Here is a 19,720-nt window from a genome sequence, read left to right on the forward strand (position 1 = left end):
CTAGTATAAATAAGTTTTCTGGTTCCCTTTAAGTTCTCCAGCAGAACTGTGGAACCATAAATGTCTCCTGCAATTCATTGCTTTTCTGCATTCCTTTTTAAGGACCTGTAGTGAAGTTCAAGGACCACCAGGAATCTGCAAATTGACAGCTACTTGTATGATTATTTGGAGGGACAGATTGTATTGGCTATGACAGGATCACAAATTTATACTTTATATATCTCTAGTTATAAAGACATAAATTTTCTGAATTCCTGTTATTCCTTTAATGGACTTACACTTTAGAACAGTGTTTGTATTATAGAATCCACCTGCAAAATACCCTCCTGTTTTCTTTCAGAGAAAGCAAGTATTTCCTCTCAGGATGCCAACAGAAGCGTAGCAGAGCAGTGCTAGGAAGGATATGAGTAAAGGAGTAATCTGATGAAATGCATGGTAAAAAAGATGACTGTATGGGAACGACCTTTTATGGCGACCTGTAATCATGGAGGCTTTCAGTTCCTCCTGTGGGTTTAGAGGCACTTTCTTCTGTAATTTTAGTAAATAGAGGTAGAAGTCATTCAATAGCTATTAGGAGATCCACAGCATTTATAGCAGGAATGAACATCCAGGAGTCATGAGGCAGCTGTCAGCTGCTTCTGCCTGCTTGGTGAAGACTCTGCTGGTTATAATGTCAATGCCCATGCAAGACAGAGCTTAGAATGGATTAAGATGTGCTTTAGGCAAGCCTCGAATTTGTTAAGGGAGAGTGACACCACTACCTATTCCCATGCCTCTTCCGTTTTCTGAAGTAATTGCAGACCTTTCTTTGCCATGTAAAGCTGAATTATGTTTCTTGTTAAAAATAAGAACTAGAAAAGACCAGCTGTTTTAGTCGTCTTATTTTCATAGTGAAACTCCTCACCCTCTGTGAGGGTATTTATTAGAATACCAACTGCTTAGCTTGTTTTCTCCCTTGCAGTTAAAAACATATGTAGTTTCTCTGCTGCTTATGCCTCTTTTCTTCCAGCATTTTTTGAACCTGTTGTTCAAACTGGGTAGAAACAAGTGTTCTCAAATATACTGTGTTGTGCAAATAGGCAGCCAGATTAAGGAATGAGATCCAAACTAGTATTCCTGCTGAGGGAAGGGCAGCAGCATAATCTCAAGCACATTATGGCTCACGGGGGAATTCAGAATCACAGGGTCACAGGAAACCAGGCCTCATAACGGTTTTTTCTGTCTGCAATACTAAACTGTGTTTTTTGTTTATTGTGGTTTTGGCTTCGTTTTGGTTTTATTTTAAATGCATACTATCTGATCATTAGTGAGAATTATCCGTCTTCATTTCAGCCATTCATTTCCTAATCCACTGAAGCGGTCTCTAGTGATCTTCCTTTGTTTTGATTGTAGATAATTTCAGGTCAGTTTCTTTCTGACAAAAAAGTCGGTACCTATGTAGAAGTCGACATGTTTGGCCTGCCTGTGGATACAAGAAGGAAAGCTTTGAAGACAAAGACCTCTCAAGGCAATGCAGTTAATCCCGTCTGGGAAGAGGAAGCCATAGTGTTTAAGAAGGTCGGTGTAACACTTGCTTCCCAAGCACGCATTGTGCTTGTTTTATCACTGTCCAGTAGAGTAATCCTGTGGGTTAGTGAAGCTTTGCATTTGTCAGACAGAAGATATAGAGATTCTAAATAGTTGTTTCTTGAACGGTTTATTGTTAACAACTTTTGGTGTAATCTTGCTACTCTAGTTATACCAGCTCCTGCTAAAGTAAATTAGTTTAAAGTCACCTTGATGCTTTCACTGACACAGCTGGAAGCAGCAGGCATGTCAGTAGACTCATCTGCATGGCATGGTGCAGTGCTGTGAACGAGCAAGCACAGATCCCAGAAGCAGTTTAGTTTAATTACGATTTTGTCTTCGCTGAACAGGCCTGCTGAAAAGCAGATCCTGTTAAACTGTGGGCAAGACAATGTGAATACAGCTATAACAATCGGACTGTCCAAGCTAACACATTCAAGGAAATCTGTTATTATATCTGCTTAGCACTAGATTCTGTATGACATAGGTGATGAAGCCACATAAATCCCATCCACTTGAAGTGAGACATAAGCTCCTGAGTTACTTATGCAGTTTGAACAGTATTGCTCAGACTCAATTCTCTAAACTTTGAGGGAGCAGAAAACAGTGAGCATGTTTTAGGATTGTGCAATGTGAATGTTCTATTGTGCTTCACAATATACTTGGCAGCCAGTTTTCTAACAGGATTTCTCAGTTTTGCTAATTGGGCAATTTGGTTAAGTGGATCCTGAGTCCAGGTGTGTGTAAAACAATTTCTTTCGTATTTCTCTAGGCAAATGTAGTTCACAGAGATGCATATATAATTGGTACTTGCAGCCCTGCTTTCTAGAGAGTACGGCCCTTTTCCCTGAATATTTGGCCTTCTGAATGACTTTCTTTAGGCAGCTTGCCAGAGCTGAAGTTTGGAAACATCCCTAGCATTTTTCTTCTGTAATGAACTTCTAATTAGTGTACTTCATTTCTCTATTTAGTTAATGATCGTGCCTGACTGCCTCTGTGCTCAGAGAAACATAGGTTACTATGTTTAGTAAAGTTAAAAATAAATTAGAAAAACTTCTCATTTCGGATTCTTGCTTTTTTTTTCCTTTTGCCTTTCATTGTCTACATAAGTTATAGTATATGTTCTGAAAAAAATACACATCTGTCTCCAACTTAAAGATGTGTATTTGTATATATGTTTGCATTAAATAATAAAATGAGATTTTATACGCATTTTAAAGTAATGTTAAAGATTCCTGGTTTTGTAGGGTACTTTAAGTAGTCTTTTTTGATTTCTTATTTTCTTTTTCCACTGTTTGGCCGTCTTTCTTATGTAGTGCCAAGAAAGCATCCAATGCTAGTAAATATCCTGTGTGATTAAACCTCTTTAGGACAGCCAGTGAATGTGCTACAGCACTGTAAAGTTCTGCTGGGGTTGACGTGATTCATGTAATTCACATATTCACACTCTGCGAGACAGGTTGAGTTGCTTGTTGAGTTTTCAACACTAATATGCCTATCAGTGACTTTTCTCAGCAGTAAGTAGTCCCATTGGTGCAACCACAAAGGAAAGAACCATGTAGGACTGTGAGTAATAAGCAGAACACAGAGAAGCATTGAAGTGAGATAGCACTTGAGCTGCGAAAGTTACTTGTATAGTATTGAAAATGTAGGGTCAAATTTCTACATTCAGTATACTATGTACATGCCCCACCTTAAATTTTGTGATGGAAAAAATGTTTCTATATGAGTTATTTTGACAGGTACATTCACCCTGACCTCTTATATGGTAAGACCTTCCTATGGATGTGTAGATATTGCTATCTGCTATATAGCTCATGTCTGGAAGGAGCCGTTACATTCAGAGTGGAAAGTTAATAATGCAACAATATTGCCTTGTAGGTCGTTTTACCTTCCCTGGCGTGTTTGAGGCTAGCAGTCTATGAAGAAGGAGGGAAATTTATTGGTCATCGGATATTACCAGTCTCAGCAATTCGACCAGGTAAACCTTTTTCTCCATTGAGACAGACGTTGTGTCATGACAAGAAACAGCAAGCCAGAATCCTGCTGTAAACCAGCAGCCACTCTGCAGATTTATAGCAACTGGGGATGTGACTAATCTGTCTCAACTTTGAAAAGGAAAACACTATATTTCCATATATAAACCAATAGAATTAAGGCACCAGGGGCATGGTTGGCACCTACTTGTCTCCATGCAGATCAACTGCGTGCTTACTGGTTTATGCTAAAAAGGGCAATTGCACAATTTTAAGAGGAAAGAGGGCAACAACAGCCAGTTTTGATGCCATCTTTTTCAGAATGGGAGATAGATGGCAATGAAAGCAATATATGTTCCCCTAATGTAATTTTTACATGTATTCAAGGACTGACCTATATGCAGTCTGTTGTATCCCTGTAAAACCTTTAAATCAACTCAAAATTACTTTCATCTTCATTGCTGAAAACTGAAAAAAAAAATAAATTCGTTACTGGTCTCTTCTAAATCATATTATTTCTATTATAATTAGTGACCACTTAACTAAAAATTCTTTTGTGTGACAACTCAGCCCTAATTTTCCAGGCCACAGACTTGTTAAAGATTGCGTTTCAGAAAGATGCGGTGACATTGGCGTTTTAAGCAAGAGAAGTGTCCGACTTCAGTGCCAGCTTTTCTAGTGAGAGGAGGGAAGGAAACTAAATTAGGGCAAGCATATGGGCCATAAACATGCTCCTAAATTCACTGACAGTGGAAAAGGAAGAATATCTGTGTCTATCCTGTACCTCATCTAGCCAGTGCCAGCAGCAGCACAAAGCTCTGTAGCTAAACTCTGTCCCTGTATTGAGTTGCTGTCAATATTATTCCTGGAGACCTGATCTCAAACAATATATAAATCAGTCCCTTCTCTTGTGGCTGATGATGTCAGGGCTTTTCTAAGATGAGGTGCAAGCAGTTTTGTCTTAACTAGTGCGGGTCACATGGCCTCACTGCAAGGACAAATAGGCCACTGCTGGGCACGTCCAGAATTTAGTCACCGGTTCTCACTTCTCTCTCCCTTCTTTCTACCCTGCTTTTGGGCACACATCCCTGGCCATTCTGTTGTGCCGGATCTGCCAATCTCCACCCCTTTTTTGTGAGCCAACTCAGCTTATCAGTCCAGCAGAAAATTCTCCACTGTTTTTTCCAGCTTAATGGATATTATTGCCTCATAGAGGATCTGCCAAGCTCCAGAGGAAGACAGTTGATTGGAGAGGAGAAAGGGAGATGTGAAGTATGGAGAAAGGGAGATGTGAAGTATTTCCGTCTTCTGGTGGAAGTGAGCTCTTACCACAACTGATCCCCTTTCGTAGCACTCACCCTTCATGCAGCACAGAGTTCATTCGGCAGAGCATTGAATCACAAACCTGCTTTTAAGCTTGTGCTTTTTAGAACAAAGGCCACTGTGTTAAATATACAAGGACTGCTGAGAGCTTTTACCCTCAGGCCTATCTTCTGTCCTTTTGACTCTAGTCATTAGTTTACAACATGTGATGGAGAACAGCATGTTGATTTTAGTTTGTGTACGTGTTTAAAATTTGCTGGAGGAGCTTGAGGGAACTTAGAAACCTTTGTAATATGTAATTTCTCTCTTTTCTGAGATATTACTGAAAACTATATCATGCTGTCACACAAATCCACAGAATAACCATTATTCCCACAGCAAAGATTTAACCATTACTTGGAGAGGGAGTTGTTCACATCAGCCAAGTGAGGATCTCCCCAGATAAGTGCATCCTGCTTGTGACTTGTATCTTGATGCGTATGTCCGGGTCTGTAATCATGCCTTAGAAGATCAGCTCCACCCATGGTACAGGAGGCAGCAGCTTGTGAGGCAGAGGATGCAGCTTTGCAGCACCGTGATGCTGTAACAGTTTGCTGGGACTGGAAGTCGCTTTCTCCCACCCCTACCAATGCACTTTTGTCTCTATCTTTAAACTGGCAATAATGCATCTGGCCTTACAGTGAGGTATTTTGGGGAGCTAAATTGATGGAAGGCTCTTCACAGTTTCTGAAGGTTGCTTTTTCCAGACTTGAGCTTGCCAAGCCACCTACTTACAAGACAAAAAAGTGTCAGTATAAAGGAGAAGGAAGCAGGAGATGGTGGTAGGTGGCTGGGAGAAAGGATTTGGGCCTGCCCAAACTTTAGTGCCTCGCCAGTAACTTGGCTAAGCTGCACTGTAATATATGTCCTCATTCTTGCAAGAGAACCAGCTTTAAAAACAGTCTGAAAATGCTCCTTTTTTTCAGATATATTTTGAGGATTGGTGACATGATAGGAATCATATACAGACGCTTTGTAGATATAGTGCCATGTTGTCTTTTTTAAATTCAATAATGTCTCGTGGATGAGCTATTACATCTCTGTTTGACTTGGCTGTTCACATTCCTGTGTATTACAAGGGTCACTTTTGAAAATTAAAGTAAGGGCTCTGATACTAAAAAAATAATCCAGATTTAGTAGAATAGAATGCATTAAAAATTATATAACTGACAATTTTTAGCATTATTCACAGATGTAAAAATAAAGGGAAAATACTATTTTAAACAGCATCATGTGCCTTTTGAACAGTACCTTCTCTGGATATCTGAAACCCTTCAGGTAAATCTTTCCCTTCCAGATGTCCCTAGGGTTGATTGCTCAGTTGGAGCCACACTATAAATAACAATGGATAACACAATTACATTGGAAATGCCCGTGGAAGAGTTTATGCTCTAAACTGGTTGGTTTTTATTTTGCAGGCTACCACTACATCTGTTTGAGGAATGAGAGGAACCAACCCCTGACACTGCCAGCTCTCTTTGTGTACATAGAAGTCAAAGACTATGTACCTGATACTTATGCAGGTAATTCTCTGACGTTTTCCTACTGGGAGATACAAAGGTTAATTGAAATACGAAATTAACATAGTGTAAATGACTTGCTATATTGGCATAACAGTCCTGTGAACAAACCTGCATCTGATGGATCATTATGTTTCATCACTCATACAAGATGGCCTGATTTACAGCACCCTGTCTGAGGCTTAGGATTAGGGCCAACTCTTATTTTCAGCAGACCTTGTATGACTCTAAAGATAGAAATACCACAGGCATATGCCACTAAAACAGAAATGAAGCTTTGTTTATGTGACATGGTAGTTTGTAACTGTTGCCCAAGCAAAGGAAAGTGCCATGCTTAATGTAGAGCATTGTATTTTGGAATAAACACTAAACAAGCATAAGTTTTCGAGTAAAAAATGGTATTCTCTATAGCTATTTCGACTTTTTTTTTTTTTTAAAAAAAAGGGATTTTTACTAATACTCCTCTGCCTCATGTGAAGCAGGATCCTAGTTGGCTGATGCTGGAACATTTTGAAAATCCATCATAAAACACAGCAGAAAATGCATATCCACAAGACTCAAACTCTAAGAGGGTTCGTGTTAAAAGAGTATTGGTGCATGATGCTGTACTCGCCTCCACTGTTGTTTCTAGGACCTGGGAGTACCTATCAGCAGCAGATCTACATGAAAACTACAGTCTCCTTTTCAAACTCTGAGGAACACCAGAACCTTAACATAAGGGGCTTGAAACTGAAATATTTGCTTTATTTCTAGACGTGATCGAGGCCTTATCCAATCCAATCAGATATGTAAACTTGATGGAGCAGAGAGCTAAGCAACTGGCCGCACTGACTCTGGAAGATGAAGAAGAGGTGAAGAAAGAGGTAAGAGAGATTTCAGTCTCTGCAAATTATATTACAGTACTTGAGAGCATCTACTTTGCTTAGAAAGATAAATATTGAAAGTCCTCGAGGATTGTATGTGTTGATTTCTTGAACACCTGTAAACATCTCACGCAGAATAAGACTCGGGTATATTACAGCTGAGAAGCATTGCACTGTGTGGGGTCACTGAAGGCAGCATATTTTGCACGAAGCAAGTTACTGTTCAGAGGTAAAGAGACCAAACAGTGAATGAAAAGCCCTGTTATGTGTATGCTGATTTGTGACTTTGTTACATAGTAAATGAAATCTTCATTATTTATTGCCTGTCATTTTCCAGTGTGATGCTGAATTCCCTTTACCAAAAAGTCGGCTCTGTTAGTAGCCTTTCCTGAAAATACTACAAATTTTCCAGAATTTCAGGCTCTGTTTCTGGAGAAGTTCTTCTGTTCAGAAACATTCATGTCTCAGGTTATGATGTCTCTATACATTCTCTGTGAGCAAACATGCCCTGAAGAGATACAGTATAATCATGCAGTAATTCAGATGGGAAGAGGCCTCTGAAGGTCATCAAATCCAGCCCTTCATAGACCTTAGAAAGAGAGATGAAGAGTAAATAAATGTTAAGGCCTATTCTACCTTAGCTGAAAGCTATGGAAGCTGCATTTTCAGTTATTAGGTATCTGTTTGGATATATGTGGTTACTGAATGACTAACCTTTAAACCTTATTTTTCTGTATAATTGGAGTGGTTGTGCATACAAATACGTAAGTGTTCTTTGAGCATAATGGAGAGTACTGGCAGTTTAGCCTTGGTTTCTCGTAATCTCTATGCACATTCATACATTCAGTCTCTCTGTTTCAGACACTGTCATTAGGATGTCTTCTACTAGTGTTTCTGAAGTTCAACCTTTTATTTTAAGATTGCTTGTGTCAAATGTTAGGTGCACCATGTGAATCAAAAGGCCCTTGGTACAGGTCTCTAGTGAAGATGGAGAAATGCTCTGTAATCCTAAACTGCCCTCAGCTCTGGTGCCTGTTTTCTTCAATTCTCAGATGTGCAAAGCTTCATTGAACTAGATTTTGTAACCAAGAATACATTCCCAAAGCAGACCAAATGAGTGAAAGTCATTACAATTCAGTGGCCAACAATTTACTCTTTGTGCAGTGTCACAAGTTCGGCTGAATGAGGACACTGTGAAATGTTCAGTAGTGTCTTAGACATTTATCTGGGACACTCTACACATGAGATTCTATTTTAATAGCAAAGTCTTTTTTTTAGTGTAATCCTTTGAATATCTACCTTGGAGGTCATTTTTACTTTTGGAAAAAGTACAGATTTTCCTGGTTGATACAGGGTTATTTCTCACTTAGAAAAATTCTGTCACTGAGTATCTTCTAAAACAAATGAGAAGAAGGAAAGATTAATTGAAGTACTTGGTACTGCTATCAGACATCAAGGAGATTGAAAGCTAATAGGATAAAGGAGTTTGTTTTGGAGAAGAGGAGAAATTTTTTTTTTAAAGAAAACTGTAAGGATTGTACTAGAGTATTTACTCAAAATGTATAACCATTCATTTAGATGCAGTACCAAGGGACAGGTATAAAACTGCTGCTTAAAGTGGCAATCTGCATACACCATTGTTACCGTCTATTTATAAAGGCCCATTCTAGGTAAGATATTTAGCAGCTGGGTTGGACTTGGACATTGTGAATTGCCTGATCACATTATGTAATAATTACTTTTTTTCATCAGTCAGATGGGCTGACTGTTTTGTTCACTAACATTGCCCTATGAGTATCATATCAGTTAATAACTGTAAGTAAGTTCACTGGCAACATAGCTAAATAAACCCAAGTATGTTTGCCAGATACGTACACCTAAGTTCACCTGGATTCAATTTTCCTATGTACAGTTTCAAATTTACACACTATAAATGTTTGTGTGCAAAGCTGTGCTGTTTCCTAGCACAGATTCCACCTCCCCACACCTCCTTCCCTCCCATTGCGCGGATGTATTTACCTAAGCTGTGTCCTTGCAGCCGTCAAAGGAAAACTGAGTTTTTTCCTTTGCTACATAGAAGTTTAAACTGCATCTCTAAGAAGTTCTCCAGGCTTCTCTTAAAACAGTAATCAAATAAGCTGCCTATTAGTGAATTGTTCTGAACAAATAAATTAGCCTTCCCTTAGGCTTCAAATTACACTGCTTGTTGGTTAACAGTGCAATAACACAAAGGAGTAATGCTGCAGGACTGACAAAATTTGCAGCATCTTTTCTGTGTTTATTTGCAATGTTCCCGTCGTAAGTATAACATGAATCCAACCTTTAGCTTTCTGGTCAGTTCTTGCTTTCCAGCCTGGCCTTGGCACAGCTATTTTTTGCAGAATGGGAGCATTGTAATACTTCCAGTGTGGGTTTTTCACCTCTAACTGTACTTATCTGAATACATTGTAGTACTGCATGAGCATACAGGTAGTGAAGGTTGCCTTTTCTTCCCCTGCCTGGCTCCTTTACAGATAGGAGGAATAAGCCATAGAAATTTGTAGCTAGGAGTTCCTTGGGATGAATTAATCCCATCCTAAACTAGATTGCTCTAACTAGTTTGTATGTTTTCATCTCCTCATTCGTAGGAGCAGAAGTGTATAGGGGTCTAAGGAAAGCTAGTTGGAGTAAAATGCATTTTGGCTGTGCCTGCTGGTGTAATATCCCTGGGGCTGTGTTTTAATTCCCGCTGGAGAGTTAGTGAGTCAGCAGGCCTTGGTGGCTTTTTAACACGTCTTACATGGAAGCAACCGAGTGTCTGACCTGTTGTTTCTACCCATAAAACAGTGTTGAAATGGAAACTGTTGTTTTCAATGCCAGGTTGTAAATTAAATGTATGTAATCACTCCACTTGGCTTCTTTGGTTAAGTAAAAATCTTTTGATGGGGAAAGTAACAAAAAACATCTCTAGGAGAGCATCTGCACTTAGCGTATCCCATAACACTATTAAAAATCAAAATTCAGGCATAACTTTGCAAATTACAATGATCGCACCAAGTTACAGTACTAGAAATTAAATTGATCTGACACTGCTTATAGAAAGACCTTGTTTACACTTGCTTGTAGTTTTCTAAAGAGAGTAGAGGCAAACTGACTTAAGAACTGCCCACATACTCTAACAATGCAGCACAGATATACTCAATGGCAGAGGAGATGTCCCAGCCTCAATGTATTGCACCTCCTAGTCTCTGTAAAAATAAAAATAGACCATATAGATACATACCTGTATGCTTATGTAACTTTCTACTTAGTAAACATACTGTCTTGCAAAAGACAGGGCAACATGTGGAATATAAACCGTTTTACATGAATATTAAACCCACAAATTATAAGGCTGGATTACATCATGTTCTAAAAAGAGCCTAAAATATTCTCCACTAAGGGAAAATCATGTTTACTTTAGCATTGAATGATGAATTCTGAGAAGAGAAAGTGCTGTTTAATGAGATTAGATTGCTTCTTGCGTTGAAAATTACTCTTTATTCACTTCCTGATCCTGTCTCACATTTCTAGTCTAGTTTCTGAAAACAGATGGTTTTATGTCCAAAACTGACAGGTTATATGAATAGTTTCTCAACAAGCAGTGATGTGGTATTTTGAACCACATGCAAACCTAGTCCCCAAAAAAATAATACCCATTTCCCCATGCACTGACTTTTGGGGCACAAATTTGCCAGAAGTTAGGAATTCTAGCTTTATTTGTATTAAATAATGATGAAGATGCTCTATATAGCAAACATTGCTTTTATTAAACTAACGAATTGCATCCTGTGAGAGGTATATTTTAAGGAGAATTCAAGGAATAACCATGTCTCTGTGTGTTTTTCACAGCTACGGCTTTTGCCAGTCACATTGTTCTACTGTCATAAATGTTGGTTGGATCATGGTTTTCCCTACTTTACTGCGGTCATTCCTGCTTGATATAAATGAAGTTGTTGGCATTGGTTTTCAATTGCATCATGTTTCTGACTACAGTCTCTGTCTCCTATAATTTTTGGTAGAAATAAGCTTCTGAGACAGAAATCGTTTTTCAATATACGGGGCCAAGATTAAGGAAAGTAGCTGCAGGAGCAGCAGAAAACAGTTTTGTGGTTTGCCTCTATTGATGCAGTGCAGGCTATTTTGCAAGTGTGGAGTAATCAAGGGGAAAAAAACAACTGTGATATGATGCCTCTGCAGGTAATGTGATTACCATCAAAAAGTAAAGTAGAACCAGCTGAAGGAACAAATCCAAAACTACCCTGAGACTCCATGGCAACTGGCCCCTCTCAGGAACAGCATGAAGGGGAGCTTAGCCATTTCAAATTAAAAATTCCTTTGGATGACCTTCTGCTTGCTGAGTGCTTGCTTAAAGCTTGATGGCCACAAGGAATATTATAAGATGTTCAGTGCATAGTACAACATATGCTGTAAGCCTGAGTCTTTAGGAAACTGAAGACAAAGAAAAGATTGAGAAAGATCCTTAAATATTTGGATACCACTGGTGTATTTATGCAGCAGAATGGCCATACTGTTTAAATATTATCCGTGGAGTGTAATTACAGTGTAAGATCTTGGGAATCAAAGTATGTCTCTGTTCTGTAAGAATGGTGAATAATGATGGTGCTGTGTGTATGTATGAAATTTAGAAGTAATTTTGTGTACATGTTCTGTTCACAGCAGGGATCTCGATAGAGTTTTCTTGCCAGCTTCTACATTATTTTTAGGAAGGCTTTGTGGTAGAGAACAATGCTTTTCAACAAAATACAGATTTCACATCTGGTGCAGTTAATACATGCTGTACTGAAAAATGTCCCTGATGAGTTGTATGCACTTGAAATAAAAAATACTTTTTCAGAATAATATGTGCTCTATTTCTTCTTGAAATTTACCCTGCAAAAACGAACCACCCAAATTACCATGGCTCTTAAGGATATCTTTCTTTGTTCTATTTTACTTTACAAATATTTATATATAAAATTTACAGAATTTTACTTTTTAAAAAAGAGTCTAAACTAGACCTGAAAATAAATAATTTTATGTCTGTTAGTTAGGGAGAGTAATGGAAATCATTGTGTATTTTCAGGTTGACCAAGGAGATGCACCATCTGAAGCTAACAATGAACCTAGGCCAACACCAGCAGAAAATGGAGTAAATTATACTGCCTCTCTTACCCCAAAACCAGCAACTCAGGTTGTCCATAACCAACCAGCACCAGGTAAAAAAACCCAAAAAACAAAGGAAAACGAAAAAAAGACTCACTGTTTGAAAATAAATCTTAATAATAAGTTTTCATGTGCTTTGCATTTTATGTACAAAGGGAGTGGTTGTGGTTGGTTGGTTGGTTGGTTGGTTGGTTTTTACAAAATAGGTAGAAGTTTTCCCACCACTTTAGTATGCTGTTAGGGCCAGTCTTCTTCAAATACAGAAATATCTTTTTTTTAAGAGTTGCACTGGTGGTGGAGCTGAAGTTCATTATAAGCACGAAAATTTGCTGTGGTTTTTTTTTGTTGTTGTTGCAAGCACAAGAATCTCTTTAAATTGTTTTTACAAATATGCTTAATTTATGCACATAGTCACATCTTATTCCACACACAATACAGTCTTAGATACTAATATATTTTGTATACATACCTTCTATAATAAATGCTTGTTCAACCACTGTTTATAATTTTATGACTGCAGTCTTCATAGGTTTGATCTAACTGACTTCAGGGTGCTGGATTCATCTTGTGTACCGAAATTTTGCACTGACATAATATAGAGCAGTTGTACTGTCAGCCTAATACCACTTAAATGACTCATATGGGTGCTATCACTAAGTTCAATAACATCCTTCTCATAAGTAAAACCACAAAGCTAAGGTGGTTTTTGTGAGGGTTACCTTGTCATGTTGATTCACCTGGTTGGTGGTGTTTTCCATGTTGCTAATCTTCTGCTCAAGAGTTGTGTTTTCTATAATGATTAATAAATGCTGGTGTCAGCGTATGTTCTTTGTCACCTTCTGTATTTTAATGTATGGTCAGCAGTACAATAATGGTTGTTTCTTTAGAAAAATTAGAATCCATTATCTCTTCCAGGTTCAGTTAAAGCACCTGCAAAGACAGAAGATCTTATTCAGAGTGTCCTTACAGGTAATGAATATACAGTTTACATTGCATGAACGATATATAGTTCTGTCAAGAGAAACATATTTTTTATGAAATAGGCTTAGGCATTTCTTCTGACTGATGAAGTCTGCAGTAGCTCATAGAAAATGTACATACCATGTTTTCTTCCTCAGCTTTTAAATTATTAAACGTTTGAGCATGTTTCATGAGGTCAGTATTGGTTGCCTACAGGGATTTTTTTTTAAATATCCCATTTTTATAGTTTCACAAGTACAACGTTACCATCTACTGTAGACAGAAGGCCAACATTATTATGAGAACAGAAGCTAAATTTGCTCTAAATTTGTGAATAGTAGTGAAACCGTTTGATCTCCACGAGCTTTGCAGTGCTCCCATATGCTCCTACAACATTAAAATTACTATTACATCCAGAAGACTGGTCTGTTAATTGGATAGTACCCTACTGTTGGAAGTTGTCCCCTCCAGCTTGGAGTTACAGTTTAGATTCTAAATCTCATAATGCAGTTTATTTTGTAGTCATTCTCCTACATCAGAAAGCACTCTGTGGTCGAGTCTTGTGGAGGCCTGCATTTAGGTGTGGGAAACAGATAAGACACATGAACTTCTGCATGTCGGTTGCCTCTCATTCAGCCTCCCTCATGTGCATTAGAAAGAGGCTGGCCTAGATCATAGATGTACCTGCTGGCCTTGTTACAATCAGTCTGCTGTCTGGGAAGGCAACTTCAGTCTGGCTTTGCCACATCTATGACCCCAGATCATGCAAGTCATCATTCTCTTCAGCACCTATTTTTTTTTTTTTTAATTGCTGATTTAGGGTGAGTTTGCTGAGGTCAGGCTAGCAGATCCTGAGCTCGAGCTGTGATCTGGGTCCACAGAGCAGGACATCGTTCGTAGCTAATGTTGTAGTGATAGCACTGGAATCCAGTTTTCAGCATTTAGCTACTGATCCTTTGCTGGACTGACAACCAGCTGGCCTTGACTCCTCTGATGGATCAAGAGAGAAGTCAAGTCCTTCCTGAGATGTTGTGATGATACTGGGACAGAAGCCTCCAGCTAGTGCCTCAGTCAAGGCAGGAAAGTTGACAGCTGAAGCACTATTTGTGCTTCATTGTGTTATGGACCCCATCCAAAGAGAAGGGAGACCTGAAGTGGTGGTATAGTGGGTACAAAAAATATCTGTGGTCATATCTACATAAGATCATGTTTCTATATGTTGGGCGGGAATAATTTTGATCTGAAAGGAGTTAAGGAAAGAAAGTACATGGTTTTTATTTTGCAGCGCTTCTTGGTGTTCTAAATTTTTATCTCACTTCCTATTCATATCAGTAAAATTTGTCCCAATATTTTCAATCTGGTTAGCTTATTTCCAGATATATTTACTCCCTTGAAGCTAGCACCTTTCAGTTACCAGCAGAAAACGAAAATGCTTTGTTTCATTCCTGCAATTCCTGGGTTCTCTGATTGAAATTATACCTGATTAGAAAATTGAAGTGGCTTTTGTTGTTATCATTATAGAAGTGGAAGCACAGACTATTGAGGAGCTAAAACAGCAGAAGTCTTTTGTTAAGCTGCAGAAGAAGCACTACAAGGAAATGAAAGACCTTGTAAAGAGACATCACAAGAAAACCACTGACCTTATCAAAGAACACACTGCAAAGTATAATGAAATCCAAAATGACTACCTGCGGCGAAGAGCAGTTTTAGAAAAAACAGCAAAAAGAGACAGTAAGAAAAGGTATGTTAAATATGGCTTTCCTGTTCTTGTTATTGGGTACTCAAGTCTTCTTTTACACTAGACATTTATTATGGAGGTGACATTAGAGCACAGAAAAAAATCCAAATCAGCATTATTCCTAGGTAAAATGAAGTCATGTTCTTTGATACAGAAATAATCAGAAAAAGCCCTCTCCATGGTGTGCTGCTTCTCTACTTGAGGGCAGATAAGTTATTCACCACATTTTACCTTCTTCCCTATAAATAAGGGTACGCAATATTTCTTAGAGTCATAGAATCACCAAGTTGGAAAAGACCTTTGAGATCATAAAGTCATACCTGTCCACTACTAAATCATATCCCTAAGCACTTAATCTACATGTCTTTTAAAGACCTCCAGGGATGGTGACTCAACTACCTCCCTGGGCAGCCTGTTCCACTTCTTGATAACCCTTTCAGTTAAGAAATTTTTCCTGATGTCCAATCTGAATGTCCCCTGGCGCAACTTGAGGCCATTCCCTCTCTTCCTATCATCTATCACTTGGGAGAAAAGACCAACACCCACCTCTCTACAGCTGGCTTTCAGGTAGTTGTAGACAGTGATAAGGTCTCCCCTCAGCTGCTTCTTCTCTAGATCAACAACCCCAATTCTCTCAGCTGCTCCTTGTAAGACTTGTTATCCAGCCCCTTCAACAGCTTCATTGCTCTTTTCTGGACATGATTCAGGTGGAGTATCAGTTCCATGAAAACTACTGCCGCACACATAATAATATAATAATATGGCTCCTTTTACAAGCAAGGAGAAGTTTTTGCAACCAGCACATATGGTCATGCTGCCTATATTAACTAATTGGTTTAATTTGGGCCACCACAGTATGCTTTCTGGTGGTGGAAGGGACCTTAGTGTCAAAACAAGAACAAAACTTACTCCTCTTTTATGGTGTTTATGACTAAAATGAATATTTTGAATTTAGGGATGAAAAGGATTGTCTCCAAATTAGAGCCCTGGAAAAAACTTGTGCTAGAGTACAAGGCATCAGGTGTATAATAAGATGACAGAAGCACCTGAAAGTTATTAACATTTGACTAGTGTTTAAATTATGATTGATCCAGACCACTTGGGGATCTCTTAGTGATTGCTCGGCTTTGCCTCTGTGTAAATGCCTCTTCTATGTTCTGTGTCTTTCTAAATCTTGCATTGCCCTGTCTCTTTGTGTGCTGGTACAGTTTTTATATTATTTGTTTAGGTAATAATAAAAAAGTAGAGTAGCATTTATCTTCAGTTTTAAATGCAAAAGCTGTAATGACTCATTAATCTTCCATAATTGTTTTCTTGTTCATATGGAAAGGAGCTATATGTTAATAAAGATCAATTCTTAACTCCTGGCAAAACACATATACACATAGGTACAATCAGTGTCTTGATACTGTTTCAGATGGATAGTAATTAGGTAAGGGTACCCTCCCAAAATTTTATTTCTTCCATTAGTGCAGCATTCTCATTGTAACATAATTGGTTTTTTAAACTAATCAGATAAACACAAAAGTCCTTTAACTTTTATGCAAAATTGATATAGCTGCAGTTCTTAAATATGAAGACATTGAATGAACCTTAAAAAAATTGCTTGATACTTTTCGGTAGGAGATCAGAGAAAAAGGTTTCAAACATGCTGTGGCTGCTAACCTTGTTAATAGTACCTCTCATTGTAAGTGACTGGGACTCAGGCTGTAACTTGTCCCTAGGAAGGAGCTTATTCACTTATACCTGCCTGTTGACAGAATGTAGTTGGGCTTAATAAGAGCTTAACACTCACAATGTATCTGTGTTCAGCTGGCCTCAACCTTTCAGGCTTCCAGGTTCTATACTTGAAGTTTAACAAACTCTCTTAATGACTGATTGTCAACTGCGCACACAGTGTTAATTTATCTGCTGTGTTTTCCATCGTGACTGGAAATCAAAACAGTGTCATGTTTCTTTTCTCTAGCATATGCTATTCAAATTTAAGCAAAACCGAAACTGAATAAATAAAGTGCCTAATTTATCTTGGATTTGTATTTCATTGTGATCTGACCATAAATCATTCATAATATCAGGCAATAAAACCCTGCGTGCTGTTATGAGGAGTTGTCACAGTGATTTCAGAGATGCAAAGTTTTATGTGCAGATACAAAGAAATCTTAGAGTTAAAAAAATCTGAAGTTGAATTTTAAAAAGACAGGAATGTATTTACAGTTTTTTTCAAATTTGCAAGTAGACGTTATATCAAGCAGCAGACTTCTAATAGAATGCCACATCCCAAGGAAAAAGGAGATTTTTGTAATGTTAAATTATTACTGAAGCTATTTGCCAGTAACTATGAAGTATAAGTCGTCAGGAGTCCCCATATCAGATTGCCATACAAATGTATTGTGTCTGGTCAGAAGCAATCCATGCCCTTATGTAAAATGGAGCCAAGATCTGTAAAACCTTTTCTACAGGAGTTTTGAAGTATTTATTTATACATGTCAACAAGTGTTTCGCTGGTATTGTCAAGATTTCTTTAATGACCATGTCCTTAAAAGGCAGTCTTAGTGCTTTAACTAACATTTGAAATAGGCCTTATTTCTTTTTCCCCAAAAATACAAGAGAAATGTCACCTTTAAAATGTGTAGTGTAATATGTTGACTTTATTATTCATTAATGCTGTCTTCTGGCTCTGTATTTAATTATCTTCACCTATCACACTCTACACTTAACCTTGTAGCAGAATATTCACATACAACAAAAATACAAGAAACAGTAGAAGGCTTCCTTGGTTCATATCCTTAGACTGATGAAAGAAACTTCACATTATTTCTGTTGAGGTAGCTCTAATTAACGGCAGCTGCAAACTTGAACCTGGCCAAGCGAACAGAGGCAGCCAGAGTAACAAGTTCTCTGCATTGTAATCAGCAAATTTCTGAGTAGCGGACTCTTTTTTTCTCACAGTGTCAGCCCTCTATATTCAGGGCTTTGCTGTTTTGTCCATCTCATGCACTGTTCTGAGGTTTCCCAGGGAACTGATTTAACACCTGGGTACAGCAGTAAACACAGCAGCAGAGCAGGGACATGCCATAATTTTTTTTTTTTATGTGTTTTTCTTGGGTTTAGTTTAATGCTGGCCTGAGAGTGATACTGCTGTTGCTGCTTATTTTTTCCTTGAGCAGGTCATCATGTCTCCTTTCACAATTAGAGCTATCCTTCTTTCTGTCTTAAGAAAGAAAAAAAAAAAAAAAAAAAAAAAGACCGTAGCTGTTCCTTAGTGTTGCTCTTTAGCTTCTTTGCTGTATTTTTTCTCTGCTCTTATATGCTGCCTTGATGAAGTTTACTCCCTTCTGGAATGTTAATTTTCATCCTAAAGGCAGTAGTGATAGAGCGCTTTCCTCTGTGTGTGCTATGCATGGCATTTCCTGAAGGGGGGGAGAAAATACTAGACAAAGGGATGATCCTACTCTTTGAAGCATTTTAACAATGCAGATTTTGAAGTTATGCTCTCATATTTATTGCTAAGTGTATGCAAAGATGACTTGGTGTTCAAAATACATAGCATTCACCATTTCTGCTAAGGACTGTGCAGCTTTGAGGTTCGGTTTACATGTCTGGAAGTGAATAAACAAGTTCCATGGGGATCTGTTTATAAGAAATCCTGGCAGCTGCATTTATAGCTCATTTATACTAACTCTGTTTCACACCACCACTATGGGTTAGTAAAATGGGATTTAAAAGCAATAGCCATACCATGTTAATAAATTATTAACACTTAATTTTTTTCCTAAAAGATTAAATTATTTGACTTACTAGAACTAAAGTTGTCTTCCCACCCTATATGTAGTGCTGAGAAACTTCTTAATGGGCTTAATATAACCACTTGCCTTAATAAGAAGGTTTAAATATGGGGCAAAGCATACATGCATAGTGACTTAGACCTTAGTGGGCTGTGTGTCTCTTTGCAGGTCTGAAACAGGCAGCCCAGATCACAGTTCAACTATTGAGCAGGAATTGGCTGCGCTGGACTCTGAAATGACCCAGAAGCTAGTCGAGCTGAAGGAGAAGCAACAGCAGCAGCTGCTGAATCTCCGACAGGAGCAGTATTATAGTGAAAAGTACCAGAAACGAGAGCACATTAAGCTGGTACGTTTCTTATGTTGTCCGCTTTTCTTTAGCGATCTCAGGGTGTGTAATGAAAGCAGCATAACGTTGTGGGGGGCTTCCTCCTACCTTGAGTCCATTGCAAAAGTTGACTTCCCTGTGGTCTACTGCAACTTCAAGGGGTTGTTGTGTCACTTTGTCACTAACACTTCTAACAACTCAGAAGGCTTTGGATGTAAGGCAGAATGGCAACCATATTATTACTACTTTAAAGCAGAGAGTCCTTACCTCTAGTTACAGAAGTTTACTTACTAGTAACTAGTTACTCTCAGTTTACTGCAGCTTTTGGATGATGTTCCCATTTTGTTCTGCCACTTTTTTTAAACATACAACACTCGAGGCAGGATTAACTGGAAAATAAATTGAAATATAAATAAATTAAAATAGGCTGAAACGTTCCCC

At 38.3% G+C, this 19,720-nt stretch overlaps 1 protein-coding gene across 2 annotated transcripts in view; it reads left to right on the forward strand.

Annotated features, from left to right (window-relative positions):
* The window catches only part of PLCB1 (phospholipase C beta 1), a 411,218-nt gene that overhangs the window by 323,860 nt on the left and 67,638 nt on the right, over positions 1-19,720 (forward strand). For both annotated transcript variants that reach the window (XM_009556561.2, XM_054062286.1), the window contains exons 20-27: positions 1,393-1,557; positions 3,448-3,547; positions 6,323-6,427; positions 7,178-7,287; positions 12,392-12,524; positions 13,387-13,440; positions 14,953-15,172; positions 19,123-19,300. In XM_009556561.2, the coding sequence (XP_009554856.1) occupies positions 1,393-1,557; positions 3,448-3,547; positions 6,323-6,427; positions 7,178-7,287; positions 12,392-12,524; positions 13,387-13,440; positions 14,953-15,172; positions 19,123-19,300 (1,065 nt within the window). The remainder of the gene's footprint in view (positions 1-1,392; positions 1,558-3,447; positions 3,548-6,322; positions 6,428-7,177; positions 7,288-12,391; positions 12,525-13,386; positions 13,441-14,952; positions 15,173-19,122; positions 19,301-19,720) is intronic.

Source organism: Cuculus canorus, chromosome 3 (genome assembly GCF_017976375.1).
Source record: "Cuculus canorus isolate bCucCan1 chromosome 3, bCucCan1.pri, whole genome shotgun sequence".
NCBI classification, from domain to species: domain Eukaryota; kingdom Metazoa; phylum Chordata; class Aves; order Cuculiformes; family Cuculidae; genus Cuculus; species Cuculus canorus.